The sequence below is a fragment of the Vipera berus genome, assembly GCF_964194415.1.
Source record: "Vipera berus genome assembly, chromosome: Z".
Lineage (NCBI taxonomy): Eukaryota > Metazoa > Chordata > Lepidosauria > Squamata > Viperidae > Vipera > Vipera berus.
The window spans coordinates 14,736,892-14,757,798 of NC_138205.1; the positions used below are offsets into that span (position 1 = coordinate 14,736,892).

The 20,907-nt window shown below is 44.2% G+C and overlaps 1 protein-coding gene across 2 annotated transcripts in view; it reads left to right on the forward strand.

The window, feature by feature from the left end:
• The window catches only part of LOC308677575 (integrin alpha-X-like), a 57,073-nt gene extending 38,791 nt beyond the window's left edge, over window positions 1–18,282 (forward strand). For both annotated transcript variants that reach the window (XM_081344110.1, XM_081344111.1), the window contains 13 exons: window positions 1,527–1,658; window positions 4,028–4,101; window positions 5,242–5,383; window positions 7,111–7,221; window positions 8,661–8,743; window positions 8,830–8,913; window positions 9,428–9,500; window positions 11,690–11,797; window positions 13,374–13,451; window positions 14,478–14,600; window positions 15,102–15,200; window positions 16,598–16,708; window positions 17,964–18,282. In XM_081344110.1, the coding sequence (XP_081200236.1) occupies window positions 1,527–1,658; window positions 4,028–4,101; window positions 5,242–5,383; window positions 7,111–7,221; window positions 8,661–8,743; window positions 8,830–8,913; window positions 9,428–9,500; window positions 11,690–11,797; window positions 13,374–13,451; window positions 14,478–14,600; window positions 15,102–15,200; window positions 16,598–16,708; window positions 17,964–18,065 (1,320 nt within the window). In that variant the 3' untranslated portion in view covers window positions 18,066–18,282. The remainder of the gene's footprint in view (window positions 1–1,526; window positions 1,659–4,027; window positions 4,102–5,241; window positions 5,384–7,110; window positions 7,222–8,660; window positions 8,744–8,829; window positions 8,914–9,427; window positions 9,501–11,689; window positions 11,798–13,373; window positions 13,452–14,477; window positions 14,601–15,101; window positions 15,201–16,597; window positions 16,709–17,963) is intronic.
• Window positions 18,283–20,907: the final 2,625 nt, after the last annotated feature.

The following is a 20,907-nucleotide window of genomic DNA, read 5'->3' on the forward strand; positions in this document are numbered from 1 at the left end:
GTATGCCTGTATAGTCCCTCTTCCCTCTTTGATATTATGCAGGTTGCTTCAGCCCCTGGTTGAGGAAGCCTGTAATTACATTTGCATCGATTCAGGGGCCTTTTCTCATCATATCAAATCAGCTATTTTGAGGAGTGAAGCCCTTTCATTTTTGGCTTTATACCAGCTTATTGGAACTTAAATAAAAACTTGTACCTGTGAGCTGCTTCAGTTTTGATGACCTTATGGATTGCCCATTTTCCCAGTGACAAAATTGTCTGCCTACTGCCTTGCTTTTGGACTCAAGGTTATTATTGCTCTTCCCTCATTTCTCCAAATTTCAACATCCAGAGTGCCTTGTGCTGGCATTACAAAGAATATACAGCTAGTCATTGATTTACGATGGTCATTGAGCCCGGAATTATGATCCTAAGTTGTGCCAGTCATTAATCCAGTCACCGTGTGACTACATCAATTTTATGACCTTTTGTTACAGCCATTGGTAAGCAAACTCGTTCTACGCAATGGCCTTTTTTTTTTGCCAGAAATCAGTAGTAAATGCCGAGTGCCGGTAAAAATTGTAGTCAAACGTGGTTATGTACTGCTGGACACTGCAAGTGGACATAAATGTGAGCCAGTTGCTGAGTACTGAAAATGCAATCCCGTGAATATGGGGAAGGGCTGGCTGTAAGAACTTTGAATCTGAATCTGTAGGTAGCCCTGGGGAGGTCCACTGAAACTTTGAGCGGTCACTAAATGACCGGGCATAAATCAAGGACCATCTGTATGTTCCGCCTCTACTCTGGCCACTGCAGAGAGTAGGAGATCACAGTTGCAGAAATGCTAAGCATGCAATTCTTTCACCTTCATAGGTGAAAGAACTGTGGTGGTGCAGTGGTTAGAATGCCATATTGCAGGCTAATTCTGCCGACTGCCAGCGGTTTGATTCTCAGGGGCTCAAGGTTGACTCAGCCTTCCATCCTTCTGAGGTCAGTAAAATGACCCAGATGGTTGGGGGCAATATGCTGTAAAGCACTATAAAGCGTTATATAAGTCTATTGCTATAGCTTTTAAATCCCCCTCCTAGCTAGAACTCAGATGTTTTCACAGAAATGAATATATCACGTACTAAACCTGTAGTTGGGTAGGGAATGCTAGAAATGTATTTGATTTCCATTTGGGGTCTAATTTGATTTCCATTTTGGATCTAATGGGAATGAAGGGGATTTGGTTGCTCCGGGCCTGAAGTCACTTGGGATCAGATGATCACATGATTAAATGAGATTTCTTGGCGCTTTTTAACTGATTATCTGGAGAGAGCGTGAATTTGTTTGTGGTGTTCTGTGCATGTTTTCAGCATTTCAAAGTGATTAGAAGTCAAGGTAGGTTGTTTCAAATGGTTTGGTGACAAAATGGAGAATGGATGCCTTTGGAACTCCTACCGTGAGGAGTGTAGGTGTAAGAATTATTATAACACTGAATGAAGAAATCCACTGATCTGGGTGGAAATGTCTGATCTCCAGAATCTCTTTTTTAATTGGTCCCAGGTCTGCCTGGATGACTCCTTCTCTCCAGTTGTGCTGCAGACAAAGTTCTCAGTTCAGGCACAAGCAGATGTCTCTGACAGGAATCTGCGACCTGTCTTTCATCCTGAGACAAAAACCTCCACGGTCATCGAGGTATTTTTTTGTACTCTGTCTTTTCACTTTCTTTATCTGGAACTAGCATCTCCTCTGTCATGAGCCAGTCCTGAGCATTTCTGACTTTTTGCCAGTCCACTACGTCTCATTTGAATCCATCTTTCCTCTCAGGAGCAGTATTGAGATGGTAGCCTGGAGGGGAGAAAATGGCTGCCCGACATCTCAATGCAAGGGTCCACTCATTGTCTTACCCACCATTCTTATTTCATGCCATTTTCAGTTCCACAAGCAAATTTGAAGGCATGTTTATGAGCAAATCTGTTCAAAAGAGGGTTCCTTCCATCGCCCACAAAAGCTAGGTTTCTTATAAACACAAGGCTTGGGTACATATAGTCCTCGATTTACGACCACAATTTTGAGCCCAAAATTTCTGTTGCAAAGCAAGACAGTTGCTAAGTGAGTTTCGCCCCAGTTTCTTGTCACAGTTGTTAAATGAATCACCACAGTTGTTAAATTGGTATCATGGTTGTTAAGTGAATCTGACTTCCCCATTGACTTTGCTCGTCAGAAGGTCGCAAAAGGTGATCACGTGACCCCGGGACACTGCAACCGTCATAAATGTGAGTCAGTTGCAAAGCTTCCAAATTTTGATTACGTGACCATGAGGATGCTGCAATGGTCATAAGTGTGAACAACAGTCGTAACACACTTTTTTCAGTGCCATTGTAACTTTGAATGGTCATTAAATGAATAGTTGTAAGTCAAGAACCACTTGCGTTGGCCCACAGAGATGGCAAAACTGAGGAAGCAAGAACTACAGATATCGGCAAGGAATTTTGAAAGGGGTCTCAGATAAGTACAGAATCTTGGAAAGTGCCATAGGACGTCCCCAGCCTCATTTATTAAGTTCACTAATGTGGAATCTCTAAAATGCTTTCCATTAAATCCCTCTCCACCTGAGCTGAGTTATCAACTATAAAATAATCTGTCAACTGACTTATCGCTTGCTTTACTCCCAAACTCTCACAGGCTTGCATGTTAGTTATGAAGGGATTTCACAAGTGTGAAAGGTTCTGGAATGTTGTAACTGGGCTAAATTGAAAAAGGTCACTGGTTATGACTGTGTGATCAAATGGATTCTTCTTGTGTCCATAAAAGCAGTGTCTCTCAATCTTGACAACTTTTAAGATGGATGGTCTTCAACTCCAGATTTCCCCAGTCAGGTGAAGTTCTTAAAGTTACCAACTTTGAGAGACACTTGACATAGAGGATAACTACCATTCAGATTTCATAATGAGAAGACAGGAAAATGCCATCCTCCTAAAGAAATAAAACTACTTTGAGAGAAAGGTAATGTGACCAGAACGAACATTAAATTATAAGCTGACCATATGTTTTTACCCCCATGGTGGAGGAATCAATTAAAAAGCGTAAACATCATAAATAGAAAAAAAATATTTGCGGGGGGAAACAAACTTCACAATAAGTTAACTAATATTAACTTACTTAAACAAATATACAGGAAGACCACAGTTGGGCAAGAAAGCAGTGGGAGCAAGAGCAACCTCTGACTCCTGTCAGCTTCCCCATTTACTTTGCTTGGGGAGAGAGTCAGGAGTCACAATTGGGAGACCACAGGGACAACAGCCACGAGTATGCAATTCAAACTGGTTCGAGCATTGTGGAAATTGCAATTCTGCAGAAGTAAATGAGCCCTGGATTTTTGCCCATTCTTGTAAGTTAGCACGTTTTAGGTACTCGGTTCAAAAACTGTGCGTTCCCACAGAGAGGGCCTCCTCAGGGTGCCACCGGTCAGAGAATGTCGTCTGGTGGCCCCCAGGGGGAGGGCCTTCTCTGTGGGCGCCCCGGACTTATGGAATCGGTTGCTGGTTGAGCTCCGGACGGCGCCCGACCTTCGCTCCTTCTGACGCGATCTGAAGACCTATTTATTTGAACAAGCCGGCCTGGCCTGATGGGGGATGTGTTGGGGTTTTTATTGTGGTTTTTTACATTATTATTTATTGTTTTAGCTGGGGCTTTGTATTTAATTCTCTTTTTAACTTTTGTACCTTGTATTTTATATGTGCCCTGTTCACCGCCCTGAGTCCTTCGGGAGAAGGGCGGTATACAAATATAATAAACTATAAACTATAACTATAAACTGTGGCAGTATAACGTCTCGTTTGGGTTAAGTGGAAGGTACAAGCAGACAAACCTAACGAAAGCTTTAGTATATAGATGCTTGAGGAACTCATAATACATGTTATCCTGTGTTAGATATATGATTCTACCCATCCTTACATCAGTTTATGCCTTTGTCTCCTTCTGTAGGGGCCCTCCTTAAGAAAGCTCATTCTGTCAATTAGCCCATGTGGCTCACCTCACTGCTGTTTCTCTTATTCCACCAGGTTCCCTTCCAGAAAGACTGCGGTCAGGATGGAATTTGTGTTCCTGATCTTTCCGTATCTTTTAACTTCTCAGGGTGAGTAATGTGTGGCGTCCATGTTTTTTAAAAAAATTCTGTCCTTCGCTGGTGCAAGCTTGGATCCCATGGAAAGACATTATATGGTGCAAGAGCCAAGAGATACACAGTCAGAATAGAACTGGGAGGGACCTTGGAGATCTTCTAGTCCAACCCCTTGCTCAAGCAGGAGACCCTATGTTCTGTACCAGCCTGCTACCGGCCCTGCAGAAAAGGCAGGGACAACCCCTTTACAAACGGCAAGAGGCTGGAATTACGCCTGCCAAATTTATAGCTACAAAAACAAACAAGACACGAACCAAGAAACAGGAGCTTTAAGAAACATGAACCATCCGAGCGGTTGCCTTCAGCAAACCAGCCCTCCCAGACATTCCCCTTATATAGAGTTCAGGGCGTGGCTTCTCTCTGCCTCCTTCTGAGAAGCCCCATTGCCTTCCTCTGTTTACTCCTAATTGACTGCCTCCTGCGTCGGGCGTCCTTGAACAGGGCCAGCTGTGGGTCATCTTCATCCACACTGTCAGGCTCACGCAGCTGGGTCTCCGTGGTGACCAAGTGGGAGGGGCCTGGCTGAGGGCTCTCATCAGCAAGATCTTCAACCCCCTCAGCAAGGTCTTCAACACCCCCCTCCTCCTCTGAGTCGTCCGACCCAACTGCCGAACCCACAGGCTGACCCTGAATCACAACACCCTATGCGCCTTGGCCATCCACTTGGAAGTGCTACCTCTGATTGGTAGGAAGCTGTACACAAGCTGAGAGGCAGACCCAAGATTATTGTGAAATCACAGATAAAATACGAGAGCCTGTGATTGTTGTTTCTTCCAACAATCCCCATTATATAATGGGTCTGAGATGCATCGCTTGGATTGTGTCCTGTATCTGTTTTTGTCGGTCCTCTTGTGCTGGAGACGGGCACTCTAGTGGTTTGCAATAAAGGTCAGCCCATCAAATGCCCATTTTAATTTGCTTTTGTGTTCTGCTAACATTGGCCATTGGATAGAAGGGGTTACATTCATTTCCTTGTAATTCATGTAGTAGATTTAGCGACCATTTCTATATTATGGACGTTGGGAAGTGGAGACAGACAGAAAGTCACCAGCGGTCCTTGGCGTTGAGGAAATATTTTCCATTGTTGTATTTCAGATCTAAAGGACTGAAGCTGAGCCCAAATTTCATACTAAACCTAACAGTGAAACTAGAGAATCTGGGAGAATTGGCATATGAGCCAGCTATTTCCTTTTACTACTCTTCTGTTTTGTCCTTCCAAGGAGCTTCAGTTCTTCTAGTGAGTTTCATGATTTTTTTTTGGGGGGGGATATAGTGGGGAGGAAAAGAATGGGGGGGGGATTAAGGTGGCAATGCTGGACGTTTTTAGGTCAAGATTCAGGAGTCACCAGTAAGGTCACCTGTCAGCTCTGATCTTGCAGAGTTGGATGATCTAGAAAAAGATCAGCCACTGTACAGTCAGCATAGAAGATCAGCTCACGGGAGAAAATATACAGCTGCTGTATATAAACAGGGAGAAAACCCCACACTCACCAGCACTGAAGAGATTACCTAGCTGGGTAATGAAATGTCTGCCAGCAAGCAGCCAAGCTCAGAGAGCACCAAGGACTCCTTGATCTAGAAAAAGCCAAACCAGCTGCATAGATAGGAGAATATTAGGAACATAGATGGGCGAATATTAGGAAACCCCAGGGATCTGATTCAGACAGAAATCTAGAAAAAATTCCACTCCGAAGATGACCATGGCAAGCTCCCCACATAGCGGTCTGTGGCCACTCCCTTGCAAAGCAATCTGAAGCTAATAGAAGTCTAAGCAACCAATCTATGCGGCTATATATTAATTTCCCCTTAATTATCGGGAAAAAGAAAGACCAACCAAAAGAAAATTACTTTGCCAGCAAACAAATAACAGGGATTGGATTAGCTGGATCTAATGAGTTGGGTACAGAGTTAACAGAATAACAGAACTGAAAGGGACTTGGAGGTCTTCTAGTCCAGAGGTCACCAACCTTTCTCAGTTAGCAAACCTGGAGGGAAAGGAAGGGGGAAGCATTTTACACACACGTGTGTGTGCACGTATGCACGGGGCTACAATGCAAACAGGGCGGGGCTGGCGCCCGCCTGATACTAACCCTGCCCAATTCTTGTGCAGCGTAATGCCCTGTTTCCGTGCCCCACGGCATGGTGGCACCTGTTTTTGCGCCCCACAGGGCAGCAGCAGCCCGTTTTCGTGCCCCAAGGCACAGCAGCATCCTGTTTTTGCACCCCACGGCATGGCGGCATCCTGTTTTCATGGCCCAAGGCACAACGGTAGTCATTTTTTGCACCCCGTGGCGCAGCGGTGTCCTGTTTTCATGACCCACAGTGCGGTGGCGTCCCGTTTTCATGCCCTGAGGCATGGTGGCATCCCATTTTCATGCCCCAAAGGACGGTGGTGGTCCATTTTCATGCCTCGAGATGTTGCGCCGGCCCGTTTTTATGCTCCACGGTTGCAGCGCTAGCGCAAGTGGGTGTGTATGCATGCACACGTACGCGCACTGGCCAGCCTGTCCCACGGCTTGTCTGAGGACGTCTCTGTGGTCATGTGGCCGGCATGACTAGACGCCAAAGGCGCACGGAACGCTGTTACCTTCCCACCGTAGTGGTCCCTATTTTTCTACTTGCATTTTTACGTGCTTTCGAACTGCTAGGTTGGCAGAAGCTGGGACGAGTAACAGGCACTCACTCTGCTACACGGCACTCGGGATTCGACCCACCAAACTGCCAACCTTCTGATCAACAAGCTCAGTGTCTTAACCCACTGAGCCACCGCGTCCCTTCAGTTCCATAGCTTGGAACTATTCCCGAAGACGGCCTTTGCTTGCATTCCCACTAAATGTACTTTGACAAAGGTATAACAGACTAAGCATCTACTGAAATTCTGGATGCCTGGGCAGGCTATCACTTTCCTTTATGTTCTCTGGGCACGATCTGACTTTTGTTTTTTAAATCTCTCTCTGCTTCCAGTCGAATTGGCCCCTGTTCCTGGCTTGTCAGGTGCACAGATCCCAAGGAAATGACACCGTACGCCATAACTCCTGCCATTTCAGGACACCTGCTCTCAAAGGAGGCACTCGGGTAAGAAATGGGAAGTGAAGTCAAGCACAAAAGCAAAGGAGAGCCGTGAGAACAAGAGTACGTGAAAGCGAAATGTGAAAAATAAAATGTTCCTAGGCAGGATGCCGATGTAAGCGAGGCTAGCCGTTGTGTCCTGCTTCTGCATAATTAGTGTGCAGAGAAGAAAGCGAATTCAGCTTTCTCTTGTTTTCAAAGAAAAACTTTCTAGTCTGTACATTTATAAGTGCAATCATGACGTGATGCAACCTTAAAAACCAGCGGGAGAAAAGCGGGAAAGGGATGGAGAGACAGGGCACAAATTACAATTTTCATTTACTTATTAAATTCATATGCCATCCACCTCACTGTCCAAAGTGGATCATACATTTAGTAAATATATAAATTAGCAAGTTCCATTCCTTGCTTCTCCCAGTGATTGGTGGAAAGAGAATCAACACCGTAACCAAAGCAGGCAAATGCGTAACATTTCTGCAAGCTAGGCTCTTTGAGTTCCCACCAACAATGTAGGGTGGTGAGGTTTTGGAGGTAATGGGAACCGGCATCCCAAAATACAGGTAGTCCTTAAGTTACACCCATGAAGTTACAATGGCACTGGAAAAAAGTGAATTAGGACCATTTGTTACATCTGTGACCATTGCAGTATCTCCATGGTCACATGATCAAAATTCAGATACTTGGCAACTGACTCGGTTGCAATGTTCTGGGATCACGTGATCCCTTTTTGTAACCTGACAAGCAAAGTCAATGGAAAAAACCAGATGTCAACGCTGCAAACATTGGATGTTTTTGCTCTGACAATATAAGAGGCAGCTTTTTTCTTTAAATTGTTTGCTCTGAATAAAATTAAGCTGGGGGTGGGGGTGGGGGGAGGAGAATGCTAACCCGGTTGTTTAAATAAGATAAGGAGTGGCGGACTAGATAACGGAAGTGAAGCTTGCATTTTAAGCTAATTGGAGAATGTGACTTATGACGTTCAAATAAGGGAGGGAATTGTGTTTGATAGGATGTGTTCAGGGGAGGAGAATTCAGATTTTGGCATCCATTCGTGAGTGCCGATGCTTCGTTCTCATTATTATAGACTTTTTAGATTAAACAGTGCTGGATTGTTCTTTGATCTGTCTCATTAGTCGGAACCATGACGCCAGATTCATTTAACGCCTGTATTACTAACTTAGCAACTGCAGCGACTTACTTAACAATTGTGGCAAGAATAAAATGGGGGCAAAACTCACTTAACAGCTGTCTGGCTTAGCAACAGAAATTTTGGGCTCGACTGTGGTCGTAAGTCGAGGACTACCTGTATTTGGGGGGGGGTTGCTGCAGTTAACGGTGGGGGGACAGCAGTTTTAGCTGAAGGAAGGGCTGACAAAAGAACGTGGGGTTGAACAGGAAGAGAATGTTCTTATAGGCTCTGCCCTCTCTGATGTTCTCTCTTGAAGGCCTTCCTCCGGGTTTCCTTCCGCTCCTCCAAAGGTGATACCTGGCCTGACAAATTTGTTTACTTCACCATCCGTGCACACAGGTAAGGAACCCCGCGGAGTGTCTGCCTCTCTCTGCAGTTTCTAAATTGCTTTTCCTCACTGCCTTCTCCTTTTTGGTCTCTTCTAGTCAGAATGAGAGCAACACGCAGGAGAACAACGAGGCTTCCGGCCGGCTACCTGTTTTGCATCCTGTCAACGTCATAGTGAAAGAGTAATACTGTCTCCCCCCCTTTTTGTGTGTGTGTGTGATTTCCTACCCCGAAAGCCCGTTTCCCAGGAATAATCTTCGTTTGTGGTGAAAATGTTGAAGTAGGAGCTGGAAAACTGGGATTCTAGCCCATTCTCAGCCACAGAAGCCCCCTGGTTGACTTTCGCCTAGTTCAGGGGTAGGCAACCTCGGCTCTTTTATGACTTGTGGACTTCAACTCCCAGAATTCCTGAGCCAGCTATGCTATGCTATGCTGGCTCAGGAATTCTGGGAGTTGAAGTCCACGAGTCATAAAAGAGCCGAAGTTGCCTACCCCTGGCCTAGTTTGTCCTTCCCAGCGCAAGAACCAGGGTGGTGCTGGACTATCAGCAGGGACTTCATATTATAGACAACCTTAGTGCGGCTTTGGCCCAGTCATACTCTCTCAGCTAAGCCTACTTTACAGGGCTGTTGTTGAAGGAAGACGTAGGACTTCCCCTTTCATGATCCAAATGAAGGCCTCTCTTTTCCCCTCTAGGCTTCAGTCCACTGCATATCTCAACTTCTCTACGGAGGACCCAGAGAAGAAAATACTTACGCATAGCTATGAGGTAATCGACTTGGTTTTTCCCCCTGTTGGTTAATAACTAACTAAATCCATATCTTTCTTATCCAAATGGATTCCATCCACCTGCTCTGGTCTTCTTAAGCAGACCTGCTGAAAGTCCAACCTGCTCGTGAAGTTTGAAGGACTTGGATGAAAAAGGAGGCCTTCTTTGTGGTAGCCCCATATTATGGAATAGGCTTCAAACAAGCGGTGCCCTCACATTCCAGAAGAGTGTTAAGACTTCCTAGTTGAGTGCGTTTGGCTCCATTTGATTGTGGGCATTCCATCTGTATAGGTCGAAGTAGTCCTTGACTTACGACAATTGGTTTAGCGAGCACTGAAGTTATGACCGATCCAAAAAAGGAGAACTTAAGATCCGGATCTGAAGTTCTGATGGTCGGCCACCTCCCAGGTCATGTGACCTCAATCCAGGTGTTCAGCAACACAGCTGCATCAATGGTGGTTTGCCGTGTCCTGCGGTCACATGGCCACATTTTACAATGGTTTTGCCAAAAACTGGCATTTTTTTCTGGTTTTTAGCAAACCTGCACCATAGCGAGCAATGGATTTGCTTAACAACTGTAGCAATCCCTTGATTGTGCCATTCATTTTACAACCGTTATGTTTGCTTAATGACTGCTGCAAAAAAAGGTTGAAAAAAATCAGGTAAATCATGTGACTGACCTCTTTTATGAACCATTATGAATTACAACCATAATACAGGAAGTCCTCAACTTATGACCACAATTGAACCCAAAATTCATGCTAAGTGAGACATTTGTCAATTGAGTTTTGCCCCATTTTTACGACTTTTTTTGCCACAGTTCTTAAGTGAATCACTGCAGTTGTTAAATTAGTAATACGGTTCTTAAGTGAATCTGGTTTCCCCATTGACTTTGCTTGTCAGAAGGTTGCAAAAGGGGGATCATAGGGACATTGCAACCGTCATAAATGCGAGTCAATTTTCCAGCATCTGAATTTAAATCACTTGACCATGGGGATGCTACAACGGTTGTAAGTGTGAAAAATAGTCATAAGTCAGTTTTTTCCAGTCTCGTTGTAACTTCAAACGGTCACTAAACAAACTGCTGAAAAGTTGAGGACTATCTGTAGGCAGTTTCCATTATGGTCATAACTCAAGTATTACCTGAATCTATTTCCATATTTTTATATTGTTTTGTGATCTTATTTCCCACCATGTTTCTACTTTATTGTTCATCACCCAGAATTATGTGATTAGAGTGACTCACAAATAAAGTTTAAACAAAGGCATAAATAAATCTGCCTTTACTCCTTTACTCAACCTGTCCACCATTCCGGCTATCTATCTTTCTTTGCATAAAAAGGTAAAGGTAAAGGTTCCCCCGCACATGAGTGCTAGTCGTTTCCAGCTCTAGGGGCTGGTGCTCATCTCCGTTTCAAAGCCGAAGAGCCAGCGCTTGTCTGAGGACGTCTCTGTGGTCATGTGGCCGGCATGACTAGACACCAAAGGCGCACGGAACGCTACCTTCCCACCGTAGTGGTCCCTGTTTTTCTACTTGCATTTTTACGTGCTTTCGAACTGCTAGGTTGGCAGAAGCTGGGATGAGTAAGAGGCGCTCACTCTGTTACGCGGCACTTGGGATTCGCCCCGCCAAACTGCCGACCTTCTGATCGACAAGCTCAGCGTCCTAACCCACTGAGCCACCACATCCCTTTTCTTTGCATACCTACTTACAATAAACAGTCTCTCTGTGGGTCTTTATGAGAGAGAAGTCTCTCTCTATTTTTTTGGTAGACAGAGAATGTCTCTGTGGGAAAAATGGTATTAAAAAAAACTGAGGGGAAAAAATGAAGAGATCACCCAAGTGCAGGGGTAAGCAACCTTGGCTCTTTTATGACTCATGGACTTCAACTCCCAGAATTCCTGAGCCAACATGGCTCAGCTTGGAAACCTCTCCCTTTCCCCTCAGCATGGCTGGCTCAGGAATTCTGGGAGTTGAAGTCCACGAGTCATAAAAGAGCCAAGGTTGCCTACCCCTGCCCAAGTGTATTGAAACCTACCCGGAGTAACAGAGCAATCTGCTCACTCTACTATTTTCAGTTGCAAACGGTTTGGTCCCAGCACTTGACATGTTCATTCTGCCAACATCTACTTCCATACCTGATTCCATGTCTTCCAATTTATTCAATTTCCTTTTTTTCTTCTGGCAGGTGAGGAATTTGGACTCAAACTCCACTACAGTCAATGTGACTTTTGAGCTGCCTTTGAAGACAAAACAGGGGTTCTTTTGGAATATAACCCCATCCTACAGCTATGTGGTAAGAAGAAGATTGCTGATTGATTAGAGGGTTTGCAAGAGAGAACATCTGGATAATGTTTGTGGGGAGGAAGACTAGAAACCTGGAGGAAAGATTTAGTATTGGAAGGGTACAGATAGTCCTCAAATTTTGAACGGTGACTAAACAAATGGCTGCTAGTCCTCGACTAGCAGCCATTTGTTTAGGGACCGTTCAAAATTACAAGGGCCCTGGAAAAAGTGAATTACAACCAGTCCTCACACTTACAACCATTGCAGCATCCTCACAGTCAGGTGATTACAATTCAGCTCCCTTGGCAATTGATAGTTCCTTAGGGTGTTTGCAGCGTCCTGGGTTGCATGATCACCATTTGCAACCTTCCCAACTGGCTTCTGACAAGCAAAGTCAATAGAGGAAGCCGGATTTGCTGAATGGCTACGTGATTCACTTAACAACTGTGGCAGAAAAGAGTGTAAAATCAGGTGTGACTCACTTAAAAACCGCCTTGTTTAGTGGTGGAAATTCTAGTTCCAACTGCGGTTGTAAATCAAGGGCTACCTGTATCTCTCTATCTCTCTATCTCTAATGTGGGGCAAAACTCATTTAGCAAATGTCTCACTTAGCAGCAGAAATGTTGGGCTCCGTTGCGGTTGCAAGCCACAAGTTTCCATTGCTAAGTGAGACATTTGCTAAATGAGTTTTGCCCTGCTTTACAACCTTTCTTGCCACAGTTCGTAAGCGAATCACTGCAGTTGTTAAGTTAGTAACAGGGTTGTTAAGTGGATCTGGCTCCCCCATTGACTTTTTTTTTTAAAATCCCATTTATATCCCACCCTTCTCCGAAAACTCAGGGTGGCTTACAATCTAAGAAGCACAAATCAGCCTTCATTCTATGTATATGCCTGCTTATTAGGGCTTTCGCCCCCCCCCCCAAGCGGCATTATTACAAAGTCAGCTTATTGCCCCCAACAATCTGGGTCCTCATTTTACCTACCTCAGAAGGATGGAAGGCTGAGTCAACCTTGAGCCTGGTGGGATTCGAACCTGCACTAATTGCAGGCAGCTGGTGTTACTTAAGGAGGCATTAGCCCACTTCTCCACCAAGGCTCTTTCTGACTTTGCTTGTCAGAAGGTCGCAAAACCTGATCACATCACCCTGGGATGCTGCGACCGTCATAAATATGAGCCAGTTGACAAGCATCTGAATTTCGATCACTTGAATTTGGGGATGCTGCAACGGTTGTAAGGACTACCTATGTCCAGAAAGAATTGTGATGAATGTCATAAGTTAGGGTTATTGTCAAAAAGATAATGGGCTTATATAAACATTTTTGGAAATAACAAACTGTAGCACACATTTATTAGTTAAATCAATTAAGGCAGAGTCTGTCTTTTGAACCCGTTTTTCCCAGCATGCAAGAAAGAAGGGCTAATAAAAAACAATGTATTGTTTTTCCAGATAAGATTGACCTTTTGAAATGGCCATTAACTTGTTCACATTAATGTTTTGTGATACTCTGGTTTCTTTCATAGCATCACTTGGTACATTTTCTTGTAAGTTCCACTTGTGCAAAATTACTCTTCTTTTTTTCCCTAGAAAAATCACTTCTCCTGCACACCGTTGTTTACGCTCAGAACAGGAATCAACAGGAAGAATCTCACAAAACCCATCAAGGTAAAAATCTGGCATAGGTAGTCCTTGACTTACGACAACAATTGGCACCAGAATTTCCGTGGCAAAACAAGGTGTTTTTTTTAAGCAAGTCAGGTCCAATTCTGTGACCTTTTTTGCCATGGTTGTTAAATGAATTGCTGCAGTTGTTAAGTTATTAAGTGAATCCGGCTTCCCTCATTGACTTTGCTTGTTGGAAGCCAGCTGGGTAAGGTTGCAAATGTCAACCAAATGAAACCAGGACATCTCAACCGTTACAAATACGTGTTGGTTGCCAGGCAGCCAAATTTTGATCACATGTCTTTAGCCATGCTGCAACTGTCATAAGTGAGAGGACTCATTGTAAGTTACCTTTTCCAATGCTGCATTAACTTTGAACGGTTTCTAAACGAATGGTTGTAAGTCAAGGATTGTACCTTCCTTTGGGCTGATACCTTTTTATGAGAAGAAATTCCTCAACTGAAGCTGAGAGGTGTTTTTGTTTGAGATGGTGACAGCAAGCAGCAACACCAATTCTCATGAATGAAGGCGAATATATATGTGTTCCAGGATAATGTCGCAGGATGCAATCTGGGTCAGTCACCAGAACTAGAGGTTCAATTTTCCGAGCGTTCAGACCCATGCTGGAGCCCATCCTCGGGGAACTTCTCTCTCACCAGAATGTGCGTTATCAGCTATTCTGTGCATAGCATTTATGTGGTGCCTGGTTGTGTGTATGCAATGAACAAAGACATACAATCAATTTCACAGCTACTAAGATTGTTGGCTGAGCAGGGACAAAAATAGCCAGGGGAATTATTGAAGCCTGGGAAACGAGTCCCTCGTCAGTCAACAGGAGTGCTGATTTACCACCAGCTTATCAGGTCCATAAATACTACACGTAGAAGCACACATTCTGATAGAGAGAAGTTCCCTGAGGAAGGCCTCCATCACGACTCTCAAAGCTCAGAAGACTCAACCACTGGTCTGGTTACTGACCCAGATTGGACCCTGCAATACTAATTCTCTTTTCTTATCTTCTTTTGACAGAGAGGCTGTCAGGGGGATGTTGCTTGCCCCAAAGTTTACTGCTTTATTAACAGTCTTGCTAAGGGAGAATGGATCAGATTCAATTTTTCTGGAGATTTTTATAGAGAAGACGAATCTCTCAAAGTAAGTGGCACATCTGTCAGATAATAGGACTATTATATTGTTCTGTTTGGAAGGTATATTTCTATTAAATACCTTGGGCAAAGAAAGCATTGTAAAGAATTTCCTATTCATTCTTGATTCCTATAAAGGAAATGCTTATGACAGCTGCCTTAGATGTTTGATTTGAGATTTCATGTGTAGAAAATAAGAAAAATGAACTCTCTTTTTTAGTCAATCGATTGGTGAGCTAAGCAAAAGGGAATGAAGAAAGAAATTTAAAAATATAAAATCATAGGCTGGAAGGGACCTTGGAGGTCTTCTAGTCCAACTTGGTTATTAGATTGGTTATTAGGAAATAACGGAGGGGCGGGGAGGCTTCCAGGGAAAGATTGCCCAAACCTAAGCCAGACGCTCTAAACATGCTCAGGAGTGCCCCTGTCTCACCTCCAAGTCCAAATTATATTGATCTCTTTCACTGACTAAATTATATCGATCTCTTTCATTTGCTTATCACTTCTAAAGCTGAAGTCCGAAATATTCCACGTTGGCAGCGAGGCATCCATAAGGGTGGATGAGACCAGATTTTTCCTGAACGAAGCAGAGGGCTTTCATTTCAGCCAGGTAATTCAGCCAGGGTTGGTTGACTAAAGAGTTAATGGTTGAGCAGTGGAAGGAGTCATAGAATCAGAGGGATGGAAGGGATCTAGGTCACAGGGGTAGGCAACCTCGGCTCTTTTATGACTCATGGACTTCAACTCCCAGAATTCCTGAGTCAGCAATCTTAGTAGGTGAGTCAGCTGACTCAGGAATTCTGGGAGTTGAAGTCCATGAGTCATAAAAGAGCCGAGGTTGCCTACCCCTGAGGTCTGTCCAATCTTTTCTTGAAGACCTCCAGCAATGGTGCACTCCATGAAGCAAGCTGTTCCATTGGTTAATTGTTCTTACTGGCAGGAAGTTTCTCCTTAGTTCCAGACTGGTTCTCTCTTGGATGAGCTTCCACCCATTGCTTCCGTCCGGCCCTCAGCTGCTTTGGAGAGCTCTCTTAGTTAGTCCATGCTGCAAATGAGTCATGGAATCTGATGGCATCTTCAAGACTAACCAACTTTCTTAGGGCGAAACCTTTCCACAACCTCAGAGGCCCAGAAAGGATTTGTTCTTATAGGCATGAAACACATTGAATGCAAGAGAAGGGAGAGCAACGGGCAAGAACCAGGTGGGAAGCTAATGGATTTGGCTTCCCACCATCGTATCTGCTCTGTCGTGATGAGTGGATCTTTATCGAAAGGAACTGAAATGCCTGCTAGTAAAAAACAAACAAACATGCATCTGCCATCTTTGTCACGCGGAAGTGAGCGTGGGGCTTGTCAGGAGAAATGCAATAACAAGCTGAACTTGGGAGAATGAAGAAAGAGTCAAGAACGAATGGGAGCTGAACGAAGGTGGACTGAATGCAATGCAAGTGACTAGGACAAAAGTACGTTGAGCTAGTTCTGCCCTGGAGAGAGAATGAATGGTGAATAGCATCGTGCAAACTCAATCCATCCATTTTTCATTTTCTTACCTCATATCTTTCATTTGCCTACCAACAGAAGAGAATATTTGTAGATCAGGGTTGAACTGTGAAGTCCTTGGCTGTTTTCTTCTTCAATGTTGCATTACTGAACTAGGTAATGTTAACATTGCTAGAAGAATCCAATTCCTTTCTAGCACTGATGACGTTACCTAGATGGGTAATAAAACGTCTAAAGGGAAACAACCAAGTTCGGAGAGCACCCAGCAATTCCTTTGCCTACAGTTCTTCCTCCTTTTTTTTGGCACATTGCATAAGGACGCTTATGCCAAAGGGGAATAACAAAATGAGTGTTCAGCAAAGGCTAATTTCTCCAAATCTTTCTTATGCTATCTTTTGGGCAGTTTTGCAGTTGAATCTAGCAAGCAGGCTTCTGGGTAAACCGATTCCTAGAATGGAAACCGGTTGTAGGAACAGACTTCAGCTTCCCATTGCTTTTCTTTTTCAGATCACCACAACAATTGAGTTAATTTCACCGTTCAATCCTGTCCGCATCATCATTGGCAGCACCATTGGAGGCATTGTGCTTTTAGCCATTATAGTGGCTGTCTTGTATAAGGTTTGTGCTGGTTGTTTCGGCTGTTTGATGTGGGTCTTGCTAGGATCTGGGCTTCTGGGACCTTATTCCCATCTCTCCTTTAAATCAACCTCAAAACCTAGATCTGTTTCAGTGGAGGCTGTCTGTGTATCTCAGGGGGTCTTCAAACTTGGCCCTTTTATGACTTGTGGACTTCAACGGGCTGGCTGAGGAATTCTGGGAGTTGAAGTCCACAAGTCATAAAAGGGCCAAGTTTGAAGATCCCTGCTCTATCTGATTGCAAACTAATTTTTTTTAGCAGGAACTTCAGATAGAAATAAAGTATATACGTAGGCTGTGTTCCTCATACACTGTAATTTACCACAGTATTATTAAACCCTGAAATATTTTTTGGCAATCCACATACTACATCAGAAAATCTCAGCCTCCTGTAGCTCAGAATATGGTCTGGCAGAAAGAACCCATAAAGTATTTAAGACCTGTCACGTTTGAAATATAACGGGCGCTCCAAAAGCTACTTATGACCTGAGTTTTGAAGTTCTGATATCACCCCTTCCACAATCATGTGACAGCATTTTGGGTGCTCAGCAACTGGCCCACATTTACAGCCATTTGCCGGGCCCTGTGGTCACGTGAACACAATTTACGATGGCTTAAAACCAGCCCATAGCGAACAATGGGTTCACTTCACCACCACCACAAAAAAGGTTGTAATATTGGATCCAGTCATATGGTGACCTGCTTTACGACTGTCACAACCTCCCCCCTTAGTTGACAGGCTCAATTATGGTTGTAAATTGAGGACTACCTGTACAGTCATATACATTAGTAGAGTGTTTCTCAACCTTGGCCAAGTTAAGATATATGGACTTCAACTCCCAGACAAATTAACTTCATCTGTCCTATGCATTTTAATTCTTCAGTTATCTCTGATCTGCTAGATCAGTGGCTGGCTGGAGAATTCTGGGAGTTGAAGCCCACACATCTTAAAATTTCCAAAGTTGAAAAACACTGCATTAGCACATTTAAATTGTACACCCTGGATCGTTTCAGAACCAAGGAAATCTGTTGGATAAAATGGATGCAACAGATTTCCTGTTAGGTGCTCTTTGCAGCTACTTTGGCATTTTAGAAAAGAGATTAGAACATCCTGTTGTTATTGATCCTATTATTTTAGTGCTGTTGAGAGATGCATTGCAATTTCTCCATCTTAAATCTGTTTCCTCTCTCTTCTCTACCCCTTTGCCCCTCCTCCCCGCCTCTATCATCTATCCAGTTGGGATTCTTTAAACGCAAGCGTGTACCCCAAATGGATGCAAATGCAGCTGGAGCAGCTGCTCCCAGTGACCAAGCTCCTTCAACTTCAGCTGCTTCCTAAGGGAGGAAGGGATTCTGGATCTGGATGCAACTTGCAAGCCAGGATTCCCGCCTTGTCTGGAACAGGAATAATACAGCCACTCAAACAGGGTCGAAAAATGGAGAGGCAGGACCTCTAGATTACTCGGAAACGAATGGGATGGATGGGGAGGGATTGAGAGACAAGAGGGTGAGAAGCTAAGTAGAATTAACTAATTCAAAATTCAAATAAATTTATATTTAAAAAACAAAACAAAACAAAAGTTTGGTGGCAGTTTTTCCCCCACGAAAATGGTTTGAACAAATTGGTACCACTGGGAAAACGACCCAGAGGAGAGTGAATGCTTCCACTCTGGAATCGAAGTTGGGGAATACTTCTGCAGGAATTCAGAACATGCTGCTTACGGCATAGTAGCATTGCAGGAGAACAGTCCAGCCGTCTCTTTCTTGGGTGCCTACAAGTGCCTGACTCCAAGAGAAGATTTTAGATTTCAGATCATTAAATTCATATGCACTGCCCACCCCTCTGGTTGACCTGATGGCAAAGAGAAGAATTTTGCCATAGTCATTTCTGAGTGACTGTGTCTCTTTTGTCTTTCTTATGAAATTGCTCTGTGTTCCCCATTTACAGTCCAGCAGTGGCTACGCTTGCCTAATGTAGCATGTTTACACATACTGCACTAGCTTTGCACAACACAATAATTTAGCTGTGGTTTGCCACGTTGATTCAATTTCCAGGATTAGTGTATCATAAACCACTCGCACAGATGGGGTTTTCAGAGCCACTAGATCAGTGATAGCAAACCTTTTAGAGACCGAGTGCCCAAACTGCAACCCAAAAAGCACGTATGTATCATCGGATGCCGGGTGGGCCTGGCCCATTGGGTGGGTGTGGCCCATTGGGTGGGCACGGCCCACTGGGTGGGCGTGGTTATGGTGGTAACAGCAGACTAGGTGGGACTAAAAAGTTCAATCAATCAATTCCAACTTTGCGAGATCTTTTTTTTTCCCATGAGAAGTTGAAATTGATTGATTGAACCTTTTTTTTTTTTGCACACAGTGGTGGAGGCCTAAAGTGAAAAAGTTTTATAAAACCCAGCTGAAGGCCTAGGACTGGGGCGACGGTGCGCGTGCCCACAGAGAGGGCTCTGCGTGCCACCTGTGGCGTGCGTGCCGTAGGTTTTCCACCACGGCACTAGATAGTAGTGACCGTTTGTGGTTCAATGGGTCATGTGGATGTAGTCAGGATACAGGTAGGGCTCAATGAGTGGGTTGTTTTATAACTCTTTTGATGTTTTATGACAGCTGCAGTACAGGTGCTTTATGGCCCTAAAGCACTCCTGGCCATTTAAATTGTCACACTGTTCCCCTCTCCACGGTCACATGACTGCATATCGGATAGTCATCTTTATGACCGGTCATGGCATCTGGTCATGGTCATGTGACTGTTTTGTGATGCTTTTTGCTGGTTTCCAGCAAAAATGCCCACTTAATGACTGTGACATTCACTTAACAACTTTGGCATTCGCTTAATAATCATGATAAAAGCCAGAAAGTTACTTCCAGTCACATGGGTGCATCTATTTATGACTGCAATGATTTATGACCATAATTCCAACTTCAATTGTGGTCATAAGTCGAGGACTATCTGTAATCCACATAAGGACTGGGTGGGACTTCATATTCCAAGGCAAGTGGGCACTTTGGAGCACCTGCATTTGTGAGGTAGATCTTCTGCAATCTGCTCAATCCCCGCCGGGGCCTCTGTGCTTCCAAATATATCTCAAAGGGCCAGAATGTGGTATGTTGAGGTCGTCAAAGGCTGACTTCTCCAGTTTAGCTGTTAGTCTCTCTACACATCATAGCCTTGATTATACGCACTTTTGTTGGCTATGGTCTTCCCAGTTGCAATGTATGGCAGTGAAAGTTGGACCATAAGAAAGGCTGAGCGCCAAAGAATTGAGGTCTTTGAACTATGGTGCTGGAGAAGACTCCTGCAAGTCCCTTGGACTGCAAGGTGATCAAACCGGTCAGTCCTAGAGGAGATCAACCCTGAGTGCTCTTTAGAAGGCCAGATCCTGAAGTTGAAACTCAAATACTTTGGCCACCTAATGAGAAGGAAGGACTCACTGGAGAAGAGCCTCATGCTGGGAAAGGTGGAGGGCAATAGAAGAAGGGGACGACAGAGAATGAGGTGGCTGGATGGAGTCACTGAAGCAGTAGGCGTGAGCTTCAATGGACTCCAGAAGATGGTAGGGGACAGGAAGGCCTGGAGGAACGTTGTCCATGGGGTCGCGATAGGTCGGACACGACTTTGCAGCTAACAACTCTACACACAATCTACAACCTACCCAGCTTGGCCAATCCTAACCACACAAGCGCTGGAATTTGTTTTGAGAATTCAAAAGACCTTGGGATTCAAACAGGGCAACCCACTTCTCTGTCTCTCTCTAGCCTGCCCAGGGCTCTGAAGTCAGCCACACTATACTGTATCTGGTAGCATCTAGAGAAGTCTGGCTTTTTAAAAGCAGAGTCCATGCCTTGGTTTGTTCTTTGCATAAGGGGACTTTCCTCTAATTGCTCTCTCTGCATCTGGATTGAAATCAAAACAGCTCACACTTAATGGCTTTTTGCCTGGTGGATAAGAACAGCCTTTTTTCTTCCCCTAAGAGGCAGGGCTGAGGGGTTGAGAAAGAGATAATAGACAAGTGGCAAGAGTATTTAGAAACCTTGATCTTCTGTACCAATACATTTCAGAACTGCTGCTTTGAAAATAAGGAAGTTAAAGTGAATTTAACAGGACCTTCTCATAAGCACACCGGGATATGATTCAATTTTCTGTTGACATCTTCCTGGGCTCTGCA